The 17,738-nt window shown below is 38.9% G+C and overlaps 1 protein-coding gene across 1 annotated transcript; it reads left to right on the top strand.

Moving 5' to 3' along the window:
- Positions 1-4,020: 4,020 nt before the first annotated feature.
- LOC135624917 (beta-fructofuranosidase, insoluble isoenzyme 3-like) lies at positions 4,021-7,230 on the top strand. The gene is made up of 7 exons (XM_065129009.1): positions 4,021-4,341; positions 4,866-4,874; positions 4,950-5,806; positions 5,902-6,060; positions 6,247-6,488; positions 6,683-6,776; positions 6,874-7,230. Exons 1-7 carry the CDS (start codon positions 4,128-4,130, stop codon positions 7,057-7,059), a joined length of 1,761 nt encoding a protein of 586 aa, XP_064985081.1. The 5' UTR covers positions 4,021-4,127; the 3' UTR covers positions 7,060-7,230.
- Positions 7,231-17,738: the final 10,508 nt, after the last annotated feature.

Here is a 17,738-nt window from a genome sequence, read left to right on the forward strand (position 1 = left end):
TTCGGCAAAATGGCACACACAGAGAAGGGATTGATTCTATGTCGCCAGCTTGCAGTGATGCAGACAGGATGACAGTAGATCTACAGCTTCGATTTACAAGTCGATGACATATGTTTGTGGGCATCGTTGGGTGCCACAAGCACACATTCATTCTGCTGCTTGTCATGGCATTGGTCGATCTCCTCCCTCCTCCTCTTTGCTTCCGATGGAGCCAATCGAGCAACATTAAAAGAACAGCTGCAGGTTTCCTGCATCTCAAGGCTGAGGGAGGAGTTGGGAAAGGCAAAATCCACAGCTTTCCTCCTCTTTTGCAGAGAAAAAGATACTGTGACTGGTGGTGGTGGTACAAAAAGGTAAAGCTCGAAGAGAAGGATTGGATGGCAACGGGCAAATGATTTAAATTCAAATGTTTGAAGGGCGGGCAGGGAATTAGAATATTATATTGAGCAAGTTTATTATGTTAATCTATAGGTAATTAAATATTCTATTCTCTAATTAGATATTGGGGCTAATTAGGAATTTTGATTTAGGATTAACTATAAGATCAATTTTTTAACATTTAGAAACCATATAAGTGAAAAATAATACATTATATAAAACCTGATTTTATCATTAGTCTCTGCTCCTATCATACATTTATGTATAATTAAATATAGAATTTGATTTAGCATTTGGAATATCTATGGAGTCTTCCCATTATAAATCGATACATGAAATATCTCCGATCATCATCAAAAAGTCACTTCACATTAATTGTCATCAAAGACATTCACTCCACGAACACACATGATGATGATGTTGGGATGATGGCTTCATTCACAGCCTCTAATCCTTGTTGGTCTCTGCCTACTAAAAGTACTCAAAGCATGCACTCAGCATGAGCTATTATTCTGTGTTACTCCGACTACTGGTAGGATTTTGCAGGGCTTGCTTGCAGCACAAATTAGGTGGCAATCCTCATCGCCTGTGACCTGACAGAAGAAAGAGGGGTGTCTCATTGCAGGGATGGAGAAGCAATAGAGGCCACATGAAAGAAAGAGTGGGATACAACGAACGCTGTGGGGTTGATGATGGTTGAGACTGCTGTGGATTCCGATTGGGAGGATGCAGTCTCGCCACCAAGACATGTTGATCATCATTCTCATTTTTCCTGTTTCTCTATGCTCCTATCATACATTTGATCTTGCAATTGTATTTGTGATTGGTTGGAAAGGTTATTTGTATCGTAGTTATAAAATTCGGATTAGATTTGTTGAGTAGCGGAGTAAAAGCTTCAGCTAATTCATCATCAATTCTGTTCATTAATTTGAGTCTTAAATAAATTATTAGAAAATTAATGATGTGATAAATACTTTGTCGTTAGTTATGTGTAATCGACGTGGGAAGGTCGAGATGTCAAATAATCAACATCACAATATTAAGTGGCGAATACCTTATTGTCAAGCAGGCAACACCTCGATGTTAGGTAATTGACACATCGATATCATATACCCAGTATTTTTATCATATGTAATGGAATATGACATCATCTCCCAAACATTATTAACTATATGGTGTCTTTTGTACATTCCTCAAATTCATCGTAACACTATTCTACTAAAGCCGAAGAATATACGAAATCATCCATAATATCAATACACGCCTACAAGCATGATAGTCCTCAAAGCCACACTATAAAAGATCCCCTTAGGTGCATTCCAAAATTAAAAAAAAATCCTCTCATTTAGTTAATGCTTTTTACTTTGTCACTCTTATTCAATTAATCCAATAACTTAACTCTTCATGTAACTTAAGCATAAGAAGAATTTTATCGGACATACCCTAACGTAACTTTGCAGGATTCGATAAACGAGAGATAGACGTAAAATAAATACTACAACAAAAAGTGACTTTGCTTTGCGGATAAGGGTTTACAGTTTTTTATAATCAGGCTATAAATATCTAATAGCAACAGATATTGTTTCTATCATTTTTAATTATATTTTTATTTGTAATTCTTTAAGACCATAGTAATAGATGAATCAAAGACTAGGATTAGGACCAAATATGTTATTCATTACTATCGATGAATAAAGTACAAGAGAGACTATCGATGACATCAGGAGTTGGCACCACTTGTCCTATAATTGCCAACTATTTTCTAAATCAAAAGGATAGGTCGTGATCCGCCCACGGATGTGGTCGAGGTGTTCTCCGGTGTTCAAACACCATCTTCTTTTTCTCTCTTTTCCTTTGAAAGAGACGAGTGCTGTTTGGATCGTAGCCCTCTTTCTCTTTCAAAGTGAATGACAAAAAACACACAATTAATTTGTTAAAATCAAGCACAATAATAATCTCATGGCCAAACTTTGACTAAATCCTCCGTGAACAAATCTAGATCATCACACAAGATATGTCGAGACATGCTTCAATAAATTAATAGCTTCATACAGCATGCTATGAGCTCCTAAAGGTAACAATCCTCCATCAGCACAGATATAAATGAACTCATTTCCTTATGTAATGAACATTAGAGTCCAAGAGAGACTATCGATGATATCAGGAGTTGGCACTGCTGGCCTTATCATTGTCAACTATTTTTCTAAGACAAAAGGATAAACGATGACAGTCGTCATCCACCCACAAAAGTGGTCGAGGTGTTCTCCGGTGCTCAAACACCATCTTCCTTTCCTCTCTCTTTTCCTTTGGAAGAGACGAGTGCTTGTTGGATCATAGCACTCTTCTCTTTCAAAGGAGTGGACGGCCAAAAAAACTTTCATTTGAAAGATAGCATAGCAATCACAATATTCTTCATGTAGCTGAGATGCATGATGACCATGTTTCCGAGAAAGAGAAAGAGAGGTTTGATCTGAATTCTCTTTGGATATGAGTATGATGTGAAGGATTGGGGGAGATAAGACCGATGCTACATTAAAGATTCCTTTTTTTTTTTGTCGCTACTGATAGTTTTGTTTTATATTTTATAGGATGCATTTTCATGTGCGTTTTATGATATTAGATTTAGTGATTAATATAATCATTTGAAAAGAAAAAAATCTATTTTTTTTATAATATCATGTTTAAAACAAATATTTTTTTAAGCATTCACAAGAAAAATATTATTTTATAAAAAATATTATTTTAAAAACCTTTCGAAATAATAACGTCCAATGGAAATTTTCAAAAAGTAAAGAAAAAATCCTTAATGTAATTACAATTACTATATTTAGGATATTTCGTTGAAGATTAAATAAACAAATCGGCAAAAGATTAAAAAAATAAAAAATACCTCCTCTAGATCTGCAAATAAAATATTAGTTAATTTACTGATTTCTGCCTGTGAATCCTCAACATCCACCGACGTTGACCCAATCAATTTTTTCTCAACATCTCCATCTATCTTATCTTTCTTTTTGTGGTTTGTTTACTTTTATTATCGCATTATAAGAGTGTATATACTTACATTAACGGTTTAAACATCAGAATCAATCCCTTTGTTATCTTAATGAAGAACATATTCTCATGTGCTTGAGTCGCTTCTCCTGCAAATCATCTGTTCTTTGTTATCGAACCCCCAAAAAAAAGCTAACTTTAGCAGAAAAGCTGGAGTTGCATAGCAAAGTAGCTATTGAATCAATGTTTAGCTTATAATAATTAAGATTTAGTAATTATTTCATCGAATATTTGATGAACGTGAAAGAGATAATACAGTTCATAAACATATTATATTTTTAGAATTTATAGTTACCCATCTTTGTCAAAGACATTGACCGTGTGAGAGTGACAGAAACAAAGAGAAGCAAGATAACAGGGTCGGTACGGTCAATGCCGTATATATCGAGGATTGGTATGAACGTATATTAATAATCCGAATATATTTTTTCTAAAATATAAAAAATATATTTAGCCACTGAGAACATCATATTAATAAAATTAGGGAGGTGGTTTTAATAAATAATAATAATAATAGTAGCAGTAGTAAAATTAAAATGGGAAAAGTCAACAGTGCCCTCCTCCTCGCCTTATATACCCCCGAAAGGCCACTCTTCTCCTCTCCCAACCATTCCCTCTCTTGGCTGTAGTCTTCTTCTCAAGTAATCTTCGTCTTCCTGATTTGCTTGGTTGGTGGTCGGTTGCAGGGCGAAGGGATGGGGATGGGGAGGCCGAGCGGAGCTTGGTCGACCCCGTGGTTGGTGGTGGTTCTTGTGCATTGGCTCCTCTGGGCCACCGAGAGGAGGCGAGGGGCGGTGGTGGAGGCCTCCCATGTGGAGTTTGCATCCCTCCAATCTGTTCCTGCCTCCGTCGTCGACAACAGGCTGAGGACTGGGTATCACTTCCAGCCCCCGAGGAACTGGATCAACGGTACGTTCCTCTCCTCCTCCTCCTCCTCCTCTTTGATGTATGGAGGCGTGCTCTGCCGGCGGCGCATGTTAGCCGGGGGCCTGGTTCGGGGCTACAGTGCGCCTGTGGGTCCCGCCGGAACTGGATCCGCCGGGTAACCCGTGTTGGTATTATTTTGGGGTTAACTTCCCCACGTAATCGAGTGTTACGCGATTCGTTAGACTGCTAAGATTTCTTCTCTACCGTTTAAGCATCTAATCAACGTCTTTTTAACGGTGGATTAAGCAAAGAGGAATCCGAGACCACCACGTAAGAGAAACCGATCCACCCTTGTTTTACGCCGCCCTTTTCTGCAGCTCCACAGTATCTTTGCATTGTTTTGTAATGGATAATGCCCTTGACATTGTCAATGAACAGCTGCTAGAATTTACACCTTGTATTGGTCAGATTTGTTTCAATCGAATGCCAACACTGATGTGGTTTTTTGTGTCGTTGTCATATTCTCCATGGACGTGCCCAAATGGGATCATCATCCAATGCACCAGATCCAAATGGTATCATCCTCTTCCTCTGAACCTTTCTTGGTCACATATGGATTCGTGAAGCTAATGGACGAGCAACCAAACCAGGACCCATGTACTTCAATGGCGTCTACCACCTCTTCTACCAGTACAACCCCAATGGCTCCGTGTGGGGTAACATCGTGTGGGCCCACTCGGTGTCGACCGACCTCGTCAACTGGATAGCACTCGACCCGGCCATCCGCCCCAGCAAGCCATTCGACATCAACGGATGCTGGTCCGGCTCCGCCACCGTCCTCCCCGGCAACAGGCCTGCGATCTTCTACACCGGCATCGACCCCCAGCAGAGACAACTGCAGAACGTTGCGTACCCCAAGGATCTGTCCGACCCTTACCTCCGCGAGTGGGTCAAGCCCGACTACAACCCGGTGATCGCCCCTGGCGACGGCATCAACGCCAGCGCGTTCCGCGACCCGACTACGGCGTGGCGCGGTCCCGGCACGCACTGGAAGCTCGTGGTGGGGAGCAAGTGGAACCGGAGGGGGAAGGCCATTCTGTACCGGAGCAGGGATTTCGTGCACTGGGTCAAGGCCAAGCACCCGCTGCACACGGTCAAGGATACCGGCATGTGGGAGTGCCCGGACTTCTACCCGGTGGCGGTGAAGGGGAGGCGAGGGCTGGACACGTCCGCGTACGGCGACGGCGTGAAGCATGTGTTGAAGGTCAGCTTGGACCTGCGAAGGTACGAGTACTACACGCTGGGGAAATACTACCACTACCAAGACAAGTACGTGCCGGACAACACGTCGGCGGACGATCACACTGGTTTGAGGTATGACTATGGGAACTTCTACGCCTCCAAGACGTTCTTCGATCCGAAGAAGCAGCGGAGGATCTTGTGGGGGTGGGCGAACGAGTCGGACGCCAAGGACGTCGACGTAGCTAAGGGCTGGGCTGGAATCCAGGTCGGTCTCGTAGCTGCAGCAGTGTTCATGACACATGATTTCCACAGACTTCGATCGACTGGATCTTCGCTTTGTGTTTGATGAATTTATCGTAGGCTATTCCGAGAACCATTTGGCTGGATAGCAGCGGTCGACAGCTTATCCAGTGGCCAATCGAAGAGCTCGAATCCCTCAGAGGCAAACACGTTGTTGTCGAGCACAAGAAAGTCTCGGGTGGCAACTCCTTTGAAGTGGAAGGAATAAACTCCTCGCAAGTACGTTTAATTAATTATGTTTGATAGACTTAATTCTTTTCTTGAGTTGTTCTTCGCTTTTCTGTCAATCCAAACAGGTACAGACTTTTCCGCCGAGTGAAAGCTGAAGAATTGTGTTCTTTTGGACTCTACTGGCTTTCTTGTTCCACTCTTCTTCATCGAGTGATGTGTTCTTTTACGGTGCAGGCGGATGTGGAGGTAGCATTCGAAGTCTCAGGCTTGGAAAAAGCTGAGGCCTTTGATCCGTCCTGGGCGACTGATGCCGAAGCACTCTGTGGCCGGAAGAGGGCGGACGTCAAGGGTGGGGTCGGGCCATTCGGCCTCCTGGTTTTGGCTTCAGCCAACATGGAAGAGAAGACGGCTGTCTTCTTCAGGATCTTCAAAGCTGAACACAAGCATGTGGTCCTCATGTGCCATGATCCTACCAGGTCGGCCATCCTTCTCCGACCTTCCATCTACCACTTTACCAGTTCATCCACACGTAATCACCACTGTGGTCCAGATGTTGATCTCTGATGCACCAATAAGATTCTCTTCCTATCAAGTTTGGATCATCGACTAATTGCCGATGCAAAACCGGTTTCCATCAGTAACCAATTCTTCATCTATGTTGCTCAAACAGGTCCTCCATGAGGCCAAATCTATACAGGCCGACCTTTGCGGGCTATGTCGATGTGGATATAGCTAAAACTGGCAAGATCTCTTTGAGGAGCTTGGTATGTTGATGAATCTTTAGCCTTCTATCCTTCCTTTTCTTTTAGCTTGTTGGATTAGCTGAAGCATGTTCTGCTCTGTGCTCTCGGTGCCATGCAGATCGATCACTCTGTAGTGGAGAGCTTTGGGGCCGATGGCAAGACATGCATTACATCCAGAGTTTATCCCAGCTTAGCCATCGGAAAAGATGCTCATCTCTTCGTGTTCAACAATGGATCAGCGGACGTCAAAGTCTCTGAGCTGAAGGCATGGGAGATTAGGAGACCTCTCATGAATGGAGCATAGGAAGGCATTCATGGAAATCTCAGCTTACAATAAATTCCGATGTTCAATTTCCGCTGCAATAATGGTCGAAATATAGTTGAGTAGGAGAATGATATGTACTTTGTCGAACTGCATACGCTCCTTTTGAGCTGATTGAATTACTTATTAGATTACTGTGCTAAGCATTATATACGCAGTGCTGATCCAATTCTAAACAATATACTGCCTCAAAAAGTTCCTACATCAGATCTGCATTCCAACACCTTGTCACTGCATCATCTTCCTACTGAGCTCCAGTGCATTACAGCATTGAGTCTGGCCATGCCAAGCATGCAGGCCTAACCTGTTGCAGAACTGACAGAAAAGTGGCATCTTTACACTCCCAGTTGAGTTGTCATCATACGAGGATGGTCAGCTTTGAGCTAATGGGTAACATCACAGCTGCTGAGCTAGTCAAAAAGATAAATGCAGGTGGAAGTCATACCTACGACTCCACTCCATTGCCAAGAAATTTCCTTGAAGAGAAATCTGCTTTGGGTTCAAAGCAAGCATATCTCATCTGAGAATTTGGTGACAATGATCATATGGAGTGTTGGGTGGCTGGAGAAGATTGGCAGTGGAAAAAAAAAGAGACTTGGAAAGTATAGTAGAAAGCAGCCGACTTGCTCCACTATCTAAGATCATCAAATTTAGCAGAGCCACTTGGTTTCATCTTCTTTGCGTCAGAATTAGCAGCTAAGGAGAACTGTGAAATAAATGTTTGCTTAAATGCCACCATGAGCTTGCCGGTCAAATACCACAACTTTTGGTCAGCCCCTCTTGTTTGGAACAAAGAAGAAGGCACTTCAGCTGTTAATTCAGTATTAAGTGTCCATAGTGAAGCTCCATATGTTTGCAACCTGTTCAAAGCAACCTAAGACTGACTTGATGACCCATTTATATCAAGTTTACACTAATCTTGTTCGCGGCATCGGCGAAAATATTTATAATTTTTCATGATAAATGAATTAATTGGAATCACAACGCTTGAATACATTCTATCACAATTCCATTTCGACTGCTAGGCCTCAATGTCAGTTCAGAACAACACCATACCATCATTAAAACATCACTGAATAGGGATTACAGAGATTTGCATGTGAATGACCAATGTCATCACAGAAACAGCCTCCATGAGAATGGAAACAAGTGAAACCTTGGCAGTGTAATACCACCATGGTACCTATAACCAAGCTCATAAAAATCTACACTGTTACAGCCTCAAGATTAAAAGTTATAACAGCAGGTTGTCAACTAAATTTAAAGCCCTGACTGCAGGTAACATAGATTGCTGTCGCATCCTCTGTCATATGAGATGATCTTTGGAGTGAATCAAATTAGACATGCAGACAGAAGGAATAGTGCAAAAAGCTGCAGAAGATAGCAGATTGATAACCACAAGTGTAGCTCAGAGCAATGTGTGAAACACCATCTTTGATCAACACAAGCTCCCAGTATTATAGCTAAACAGGCTTGAAATTTTGATGCTCATAGACTAACTACAGAATGCAATATTTCCATGGAACCGAGTACACGAAGAACGAGACTGCCAATGAGCACAACTCAGTCCAGCAAAATATAGCTTTTATTTTTTAATAAAAAGAATACTATTAGCAGGAAATTAAAATTATATGTATGTTTATATATTATTAATATCGAAATTGATCGTTGATCCACGTCAGAATGTCCATCCGATTGATCCTTTTTTTTTTTTTGGAATCTAACTAAGTTTTATAGAAGAATTTTGTAACTTCTAATTAGCTCCTTGAAATAACCTTTTATGGTCAAATCAATAAGAAATCAAAGAAAAAAAATTTGGAATGTATTTTGGCTTCAAAACTATAACCAAAAGGCTTTTATTCATATTTAACGGTCAAAATTTTATTTCTTAAATTAAATATATTTTAAAGAATAATTTTTTTATTCACGTCTATGCTTTAAGTGATGAGCCCGACTAACATTTAGCTGAATGTTGTCACACATGTATATTTATATATACTCATGTATATAATCTTAATGAGATGGATGATTGGAATCTATCTAGTTCATTTTTCTTTTATAAATATGATAAGAACATTTCTTGGATACCAAATTATATATTTTTATATAAAAATAATAAGAATTGAATAATTAGAAGAGTTGATGAGTTTGTTAAGTATAGGATATTCTCTTTATTTCCTCAAACTTGAACCGAAGGGATGCAAGCTACATAAAACATCATAATGTAGATCGAATCTAAATTAAGTTATGATAATTTATTTATATTTGATAGGGAGTATATTATTACTTAATCGTCATTTGATAACGTGGAGTCATCGATCGGAGAAAAAGATCGAGGTCACCTTTCACTCATATGCCCATATAGACAAGAGTTTAAAAACAATCCAATATAGTTAGTTTGGGGTTATCCCCCCTTGTCGCCTATGTACATAAAAAATCAAGAGGGGATCATTAGGACGATTAGAGATCATCACCCCTCTGTGATCAAGTATAAAAATATATCTTCGATATAATGAAGGGGGGCTCTCTTGAACTATTCACATCCATACTATTATGTATCGAATGACTAATTCGGGTATCAAAAATATCATATTAGGAAACTTATTGTAATCATAATCTTCGTGCATATGATATATTAGGAGCTTAATATTCTTATCTCAAAAATACATTGGACAATCTTGATCGTATGAGTCTAAACCACATCGGATTTAATTAGAATATCAACACCATGTTCTCTTAATAGTACTCACTCCAAAAGATAACTTACATTTAGTTATATTACTATGCTAGTATTTCATATATCCATTTTTCATTAAATATTATTTATTTATCCTACATCATTGCTTATAATTTGTTATTTGGGATCAATATTCCAAAAAAAAAATCTTGGATTAAACCCATGTTATGTCCATCTTCAAATATTTTAACTTTTTTCATTTCCATCAATATCCTTAAAAAAATCCTCAATCAAGTAATTTGTCCACAACCGTTAACAACTATTTTTTATTTATAGTAAAATTATTCAAGATGACCACGTTATATTTTCATTGAAAATAAGTACTTTAATCCGACTTAAATGCGAGACGTGTAAACTTGATGCTATTACGAATCCTAAAGCTCCAAAAACTGTTCACACCTCATGATGATCCAAGTTAATCAACCCAAAAATAATTTGAGAGTCGCTGTCGAAAGTGACACAGCAAGCAGCATTGACACCGAATCCATCGACGACACGCTGTCATCCGCAACCTTGACTTCCCGGCGAAGCATCAGAGCGTGAAACCGAATCGGACGCGCGTCCCCACCCTTCGCCCATCGCCATCACGAGGGTACGTTCGGCAACACGTAAAAGTACAATGACAATTTAACCCCCCAACTCAATTGCAAATATTTCTGGATAAAAGAGCTTCTCGAACAGATAATATGGGTAAAAAAATTTAAAAACTTATTTTATCATATAATTTTATATTTATATTTATGTATCAAATCATTATCATTCACTCTCTACAAGCACCTGACTCTGAGAGAAGTACTACCAAGGATTTCTTTTGTAATTTTTTTTGATATTATGCTACTCAAAACTTTCAAGAAAAAAGTTCTTTGTTTGCATCTGTATATGACGTTGGAACTACTTAAAAGTTGGTACTATGATTTTTGTATCAATTGATTTGGTTAATAAAAGGATTTTGTCTTCCTTTTTCTGAATTGTGAGCTATTATTGTGGTTAGTGTATCATAATAATTTGTATACTATTGTGGTTATCAAAATGTAACGGTTTTATTGTGTTTCTATTACAATGATTTAGAAACACAAGTTGGCTTCATCAAAATTTCTTACATTTTATATATAAAGTTAAAAAATATAACGGTTATTATTAAATATCTTATTTAATAATAACGTAACCGTTCTTATTAAGATTCATAATTCATTATCATGAATTTCTTCATTTATTATGGTTTAAATAATTTCAATTTCTTATTCTTTATGTAAGAAATCGTTATTATTAAATTAAATATTTAATATCATTAAGTTCTTCATTATGGTCCAAACGTTACAAATTTGAATTAATTCTTGAACGTTATGAGTTGGTGATGATAAATGTTCTTGATGGGAGAACATCTATATATACATGAGGATTTTGGTCCCTTGGTTCAATCATCTCTTTGAAGCGAAAGGCTTTCCTACATCATCTAAAGCGAGAGTTCTGAACCGAGAAGAACCAAAGTTCAAGAAGAAACCTCTACAGAAATTCTTGGCGACAATGGCTGGAGGTACGCTATTTCGTTTCCGCATTAGTTTTATTGTGTTTCTATTACAATGATTTAGAAACACAAGTTGGCTTCATCAAAATTTCTTACATTTGGTATCAGAGCCGAATGACCTCTGCCTTGATATGAAAAAAGTTTTCATTTTTATGCCATGAAAATGATTTGATTTTGATTTCTTCTTGGAAACTTGTTGATATATTTTATTGAAAATCATGAGGAAATATCATTTTCAACATTTTTAGTCAGTAAAATGCTCATATTATGTATGCATATTTAGTTATATTAAATTATGTATATGAGCAAATTTTTTATATTTAAAATGTCTAGTGATCCATATAATCTTAATTAATTAAGAATTAGCCACAGCATCCTTAATTAATTAAAATTATATATAAAGTTAAAATAAGGATCACATAAGTAATTAGACATCGGATTGTGACTGATTATATTTTATATAATAATTGTTATCCCACAGGATCTTTTATTATATTTAATATAATTAATCAGGATAAAATATCAAATTATTTTCATAATTTACCCACAGGAATTATGAATTGGAATATAATTTGATAGTTTTATCATAAAGTTCATTTGAATCTATTTGAATTAAGAATTTAGCCCACAGGCAATTTTTATGTCATGAGATTCATATTTTTGGCATGTTTCACATTGGTAAAACATGTATTTTAGTTTATTAAGCTTCAAATTTTGACATAAGCATGTTTGATTTTATGCAGTTTCTCAAACTGTTAATTTCTCTGATATTCGATGTGATATTCCCGAACTTAGTGGTGATAACTATAAGATATGGAAGGAGAGGGTTCTCCTCCATTTAGGGTGGATGGATATTGATTATGCTATTAGAAAAGATGAACCACCTATAGTCACTGATACCAGCACTCTAACTGAGATCGCGTTATATGAGCGATGGGAGCGATCCAATCGGCTCAGCGTGATGTTTATCAAAACTAAGATAACTGCTGGCATACGTGGTTCTGTTGACCAGCATGAAAATGTCCGAGACTTGCTAAAGATTATCGATGAACAATTCATCACTTCGGATAAGGCACTAGCAAGCACCCTTATAATGAAATTTTCATCCCTCAGACTCACCAACATAAAGGGTGTGCGTGAGCACATAATGCAAATGCGAGATATTACGGCTCAACTTAAGAAACTTGAGGTTAATATGTCAGAATCCTTCCTGGTGCACTATATTCTGAACACCCTTCCACCTCAATATAGCCCTTTTAAAATTTCATACAATACACATAAGGACAAATGGTCGATTAATGAATTAATGACCATGTGTGTTCAAGAAGAAGAGAGGCTAGTAATGGAATTGGGTGAGAGTGCATTGATGGTAACCACTCGAGGGAAGAACAAAACTGACAAACATCAAGCCAATCAAAAAGCTTATCAGTAGGGAAAAGGTAAAATACCACCCCAAGCTGATATCAAGAAAGAAGCAAGGTGTTTCTTTTGTAAAAGAAAGGGACACATGAAGAAGGAATGTACGAAATTCCAACAATGGCTTGAAAAGAAAGGTAAACCAACCTCATATATATGTTATGAATCTAATATGGTCAATGTTAATATTAACACCTAGTGGATTGACTCTGGATCAACAATCCATATTGCAAACTCTTTGTAGGGTATGCAAAATCTAAGGAAGCCAGTGGGAAGTAAGCAAAGCATCTTATCAGGAAATAAGATGGGCTCACGTGTGGAAGCAATTGGAACATGCATTTTAACTTTAAGTAGTGGTTTTGTTTTAAAATTGGAAAGAACCTTTTATGTACCAAGTTTCTCACGAAACTTAATTTCTGTTTCCAGACTCGTACCATTTGGATATTCCTTTAATTTTAAAGACACATCATTTCGTTTATTATATAAATTTGATTGTGTTGGGAATGATATTTTGTTTGACGGTCTTTACCGTATTTTATTACAAAATGATAATACTCAAGGTTCAATGCATGTTCACGCTGGCATTAAGAGGTGTAATATTAATGATGACTCCTCTATATTATGGCATCGGAGATTAGGACATATCTCCATAGAGAGAATTAAAAGATTAGTTAAAGATGGGGTACTTAGTACTCTTGATTTTACTAATTTTAAGACTTGTGTGGACTGTATTAAAGGAAAACAGACCAATAAATCCAAAAGGGGTGCTAATAAGAGTTCAGACTTATTAGAAATAATTCATACTGATATATGTTGTCCAGACATGGACATACATGGTCAGAAATACTTCATCTCCTTTATAGATGATTACTCACGATATATGTATATATATTTGCTTCATAATAAAAATGAAGCATTGGATGCCTTCAAAGTCTTTAAGGCTGAAGTTGAGAACCAATGTGGTAAGCAAATTAAAATTGTGAGATCAGATAGGGGTGGAGAATATTATGGTAGATATACTGAAAATGGACAAGCACCTGGTCATTTTGCTAAGTTTCTTCAAGAACATGGGATTATTGCCCAATACACTATGCCTGGTTCTCCATACCAGAATGGTGTTGCAGAAAGAAGAAACCGAACATTATTGGACATGGTGCGGAGTATGCTTAGCAACTCCAATCTTCCTAAGTTCTTGTGGACTGAAGCATTAAAAACGGCTGTGTATATATTAAACCGAGTTCCAACCAAGGTTGTCCAAAAGACACCATTTGAACTATGGAAAGGTTGGAAACCGAGTTTGCGACATATGCGCATTTGGGGATGTCCGTCTGAAGTCAGGATATATAATCCACAAGAGAAGAAACTGAACCCAAAGACTGTTAGTGGGTATTTCATTGGATATGCCGAAAAGTCCAAAGGTTACAGGTTCTATTGTCCATCTCACACAACTAGGATTGTGGAATCAAGAAACGCTAAATTTCTTGAGGATGATGTGATTAGTGGGAGCGATCATTTCAGGAACATAGTTTCTGCACATGATCATATAGAATCTCAACCTTCCACATCAACTGATAGATTGGTTATAGTTCTTTGTACTCCTCAAGTACAAACTAGTGCTGAACAACCAATCATTGAAATTCCACAAGTTGTTGATAGTATTCTAATAGATCAAGCAGTTCAGGAATTACAACAAACTCCTGAACAACTAGTTGAAGCACAAGTTCCTCAAGGAACCTTTGGTACAACATTAAGAAGATCTACTAGAAATAAAAGATCAGTAATTCCTAGTGATTATTGTTGAATCTCGGGTTTTGATGATGAAGTCAATTGTCATTTGTTATCTAATCTATGTGTTGAGATAAGTGTGCAGGATTAACTACGATAAGAGTAAGACAAGCAGCAGGTGTTGCCCCGGAGTCAAGATCAGGATCACGTTGGGAGTTCGAGAGTTCGACGGAAGTTCGGACGGTCGTCGGAGGTTCAGCGTGAACAGATCCGAGAAGTCCAGAAGCTTGCCAAGCGAAGCTCGTCGGAACTCGCCAAGTGGATCGTCGCAAGTCCAGGAGTATGCCGGATGTCCGCAGAAGGATCACCGAGGGTTATCGGTTGATCGACGGAAGTTGGCCGGAAACTCGCCGGAAGAAGCGATTGACGCATCGGAGCAAAGCTGCAGAAGTTGTCTTAGAGTTAATCGTAGTTAGCATGATGATTAAGCATGAAAATGGGAGGTGATCCCATTAGCTTAATCTTGGGGCAATTGGGCCCCTGAAAAGATTCAAAGTGGGCCGAATGGAGTGAACCATTCGGACCCAGATTGCACCAGGAGGTGCAACCGCCCCAGCCAGGAGGTGCAACCGCCTGGGCTGTGGGGTTGGGAGGTGCAACCGCCCCAGCCAAGAGGTTGCACCGCCAGAGCTCAAGTTCCGAGCTCTGCCAGGCGATGCAACCACCGAGCTCAGTCTTCGAGCTCTGGCAGAGAGGTGCATCAGCCTGAGCTAAGTCTCGAGCTCTGCCAGGTGATGCATTCACCAAGCTCAGTCTTCGAGCTCTGGCAGAGAGGTGCATCAGCCCGAGCTCAGTTTCGAGCTCTCCCAGGTGATGCAACCACCGAGCTCAGATTTCGAGCTCTGCCAGGTGATGCAACCACCAAGCTCAGTCTTCGAGCTCTGCCAGGTGATGCAACCATCGAGCTCAGTCTTCGAGCTCTGGCAGAGAAGAGCAATCGGCTGAGCTCAGTCTTCGAGCTCTGCCAGGCGGTGCCACCTCTCCAGTTGAGAGGTGCAACCGCCTGATCCTAGAATTCTGGGATTTGATCGATTTGATCGTTTTGAGCTCGAATTTTGAATTGGGTTGGGGCCTATAAATACCCCACCCATTCAGCACTGAAAAGATACAGACCAATACCGAAATCTTGATCTTTTCTGTGATTCTAAGAGCTCAAAAGTGTTGTAAAGCCTTTAAGTCTCCTCCTTCTGTTCTTCAAGTTTTCAATTGTAAAGTGAGGAGAGAAAGGTCTGTAAAGGTTGTCTCCTAAGCCTGTCAAAAGGAGAGAAATTGTAAGAGGGAAGTTTGGCCTTCGCCCATTGAAGGAAGGCACCTAGTTGACGTCGGCAACCTCATCGGTGGAGGAAGCCAAAAGTGGAGTAGGTCAAGGCTGACCGAACCACTCTAAATCTCTGGTTTGCGTTTATTTTCGAGCACTTTATCATTACTGCAAACCTCCCTCATCACTACTGCTCTCTACGCTTTCACGAACGAATTCTAAGTGCTGTTCTTCCAAATCTGCATTCAGACGTAAATTCGTATTTTCATACATTACAGTTTACGTTTACGTTTGATTCTGCAGAACTGTTTTCCGTGCTTTTACGAACGAGCTTCTTTGCAGTTTACGCTTACATTTTAATCCTATTAATAACTGCAATCTGTCCTCTATGACTTTACGAACGAGTTTCAACATTTAGACGCAAAACTGCATTCAGACGTAAATCGGCTTTCCTCGCTCAATCGTCAGATTTCAGTTCACGTTTACGTCTTGATTTCAACTGCATACTGCCTTCTGCGAGTATACAAACGAGTTTCAAAGTTTAGACGTAAATCTGCGTTTAGACGTAAATCTGCGTTTAGACGTAAAACTACGTTTAGACGTAAATCTGCGTTTAGACGTAAATCTGCGTTTAGACGTAAAACTACGTTTAGACGTAAAACTGCGTTTAGACGTAAAACTACGTTTAGACGTAAATCTGCGTTTAGACGTAAATCTGCGTTTAGACGTAAATCTGCATTTAGACGTAAATCTGAGTTTAGACGCAAAACTGCGCTTAGACGCAAAACTGCGCTTAAACGCAATCTGCGCTTAGACGCAAACTGCACCTAGATACAAACTGAGAATTTGCTTTTGCATCATAATAGTTTTTGAACGAACGCAGCTTTTGGTTTTTAAATTAATATAAGATTTCCGCTGCACTAATTCACCCCCCCCCCTCTTAGTGCTCTCGATCCTAACAATTATGTTGTATATCTACAAGAATCTGATTATAATATTGGAGCCAAAAATGATCCTGAAACATTTTCACAAGCCATGAGTTGCAAAAAGTCAAATTTGTGGCATGATGCTATGAAAGAAGAGATGAATTCCATGATGAGCAATGGAGTTTGGGATCTTGTAGAGTTGCCTAATGAAGCAAAGGCCATTGGTTGCAAATGGGTCTTTAAAACTAAGAAAGATTCGTTAGGCAACATTGAGAGATACAAGGCAAAACTTGTTGCAAAGGGATTTACTCAAAAAGAGGGAATCGATTATACGGAGACATTTTCTCCTGTATCTAAGAAAGATTCTCTGCGTATTATTTTAGCATTAGTTGCTCATTTTGACCTTGAGTTGCAACAAATGGATGTGAAAACAGCATTTCTTAATGGAGATATAGAGGAAGAGGTTTATATGAAACAACCTGAAGGTTTCTCCTCTAGTGTTGGTGAGCACTTGGTTTGCAAGCTTAGGAAGTCTATATACGGCTTAAAACAAGCCTCCCGCCAATGGTATTTTAAATTTCATGAAGTGATTTCTTCATTCGGATTTGTTGAAAATCTCATGGATCAATGCATATACCAGAAGGTTAGTGGGAGTAAAATATGTTTCCTTGTTTTATACGTAGATAATATTTTGCTTGCAACCAATGATAAGGATTTGCTGCATGAGGTGAAACAATTTCTTTCTAAAAATTTTGACATGAAGGATATGGGTGAAGCATCTTATGTCATTGGCATTAAGATCTATAGAGATAGACCTCGAGGCATTTTAGGTCTATCACAAGAAACCTATATTGATAAACTTTTAGAAAGATTTCGGATGAAGGATTGTTCACCAAGTGTTGCTCCCATTGTGAAAGGTGATAGGTTCAATTTGAACCAATGCCCAAAGAACAATTTTGAAAGGGAATCAATGAAAAACATCCCATATGCTTCTGTCGTAGGAAGCCTTATGTA

The sequence above is a fragment of the Musa acuminata genome, chromosome BXJ2-10 (genome assembly GCF_036884655.1).
Source record: "Musa acuminata AAA Group cultivar baxijiao chromosome BXJ2-10, Cavendish_Baxijiao_AAA, whole genome shotgun sequence".
In the NCBI taxonomy this organism is placed as follows: domain Eukaryota; kingdom Viridiplantae; phylum Streptophyta; class Magnoliopsida; order Zingiberales; family Musaceae; genus Musa; species Musa acuminata.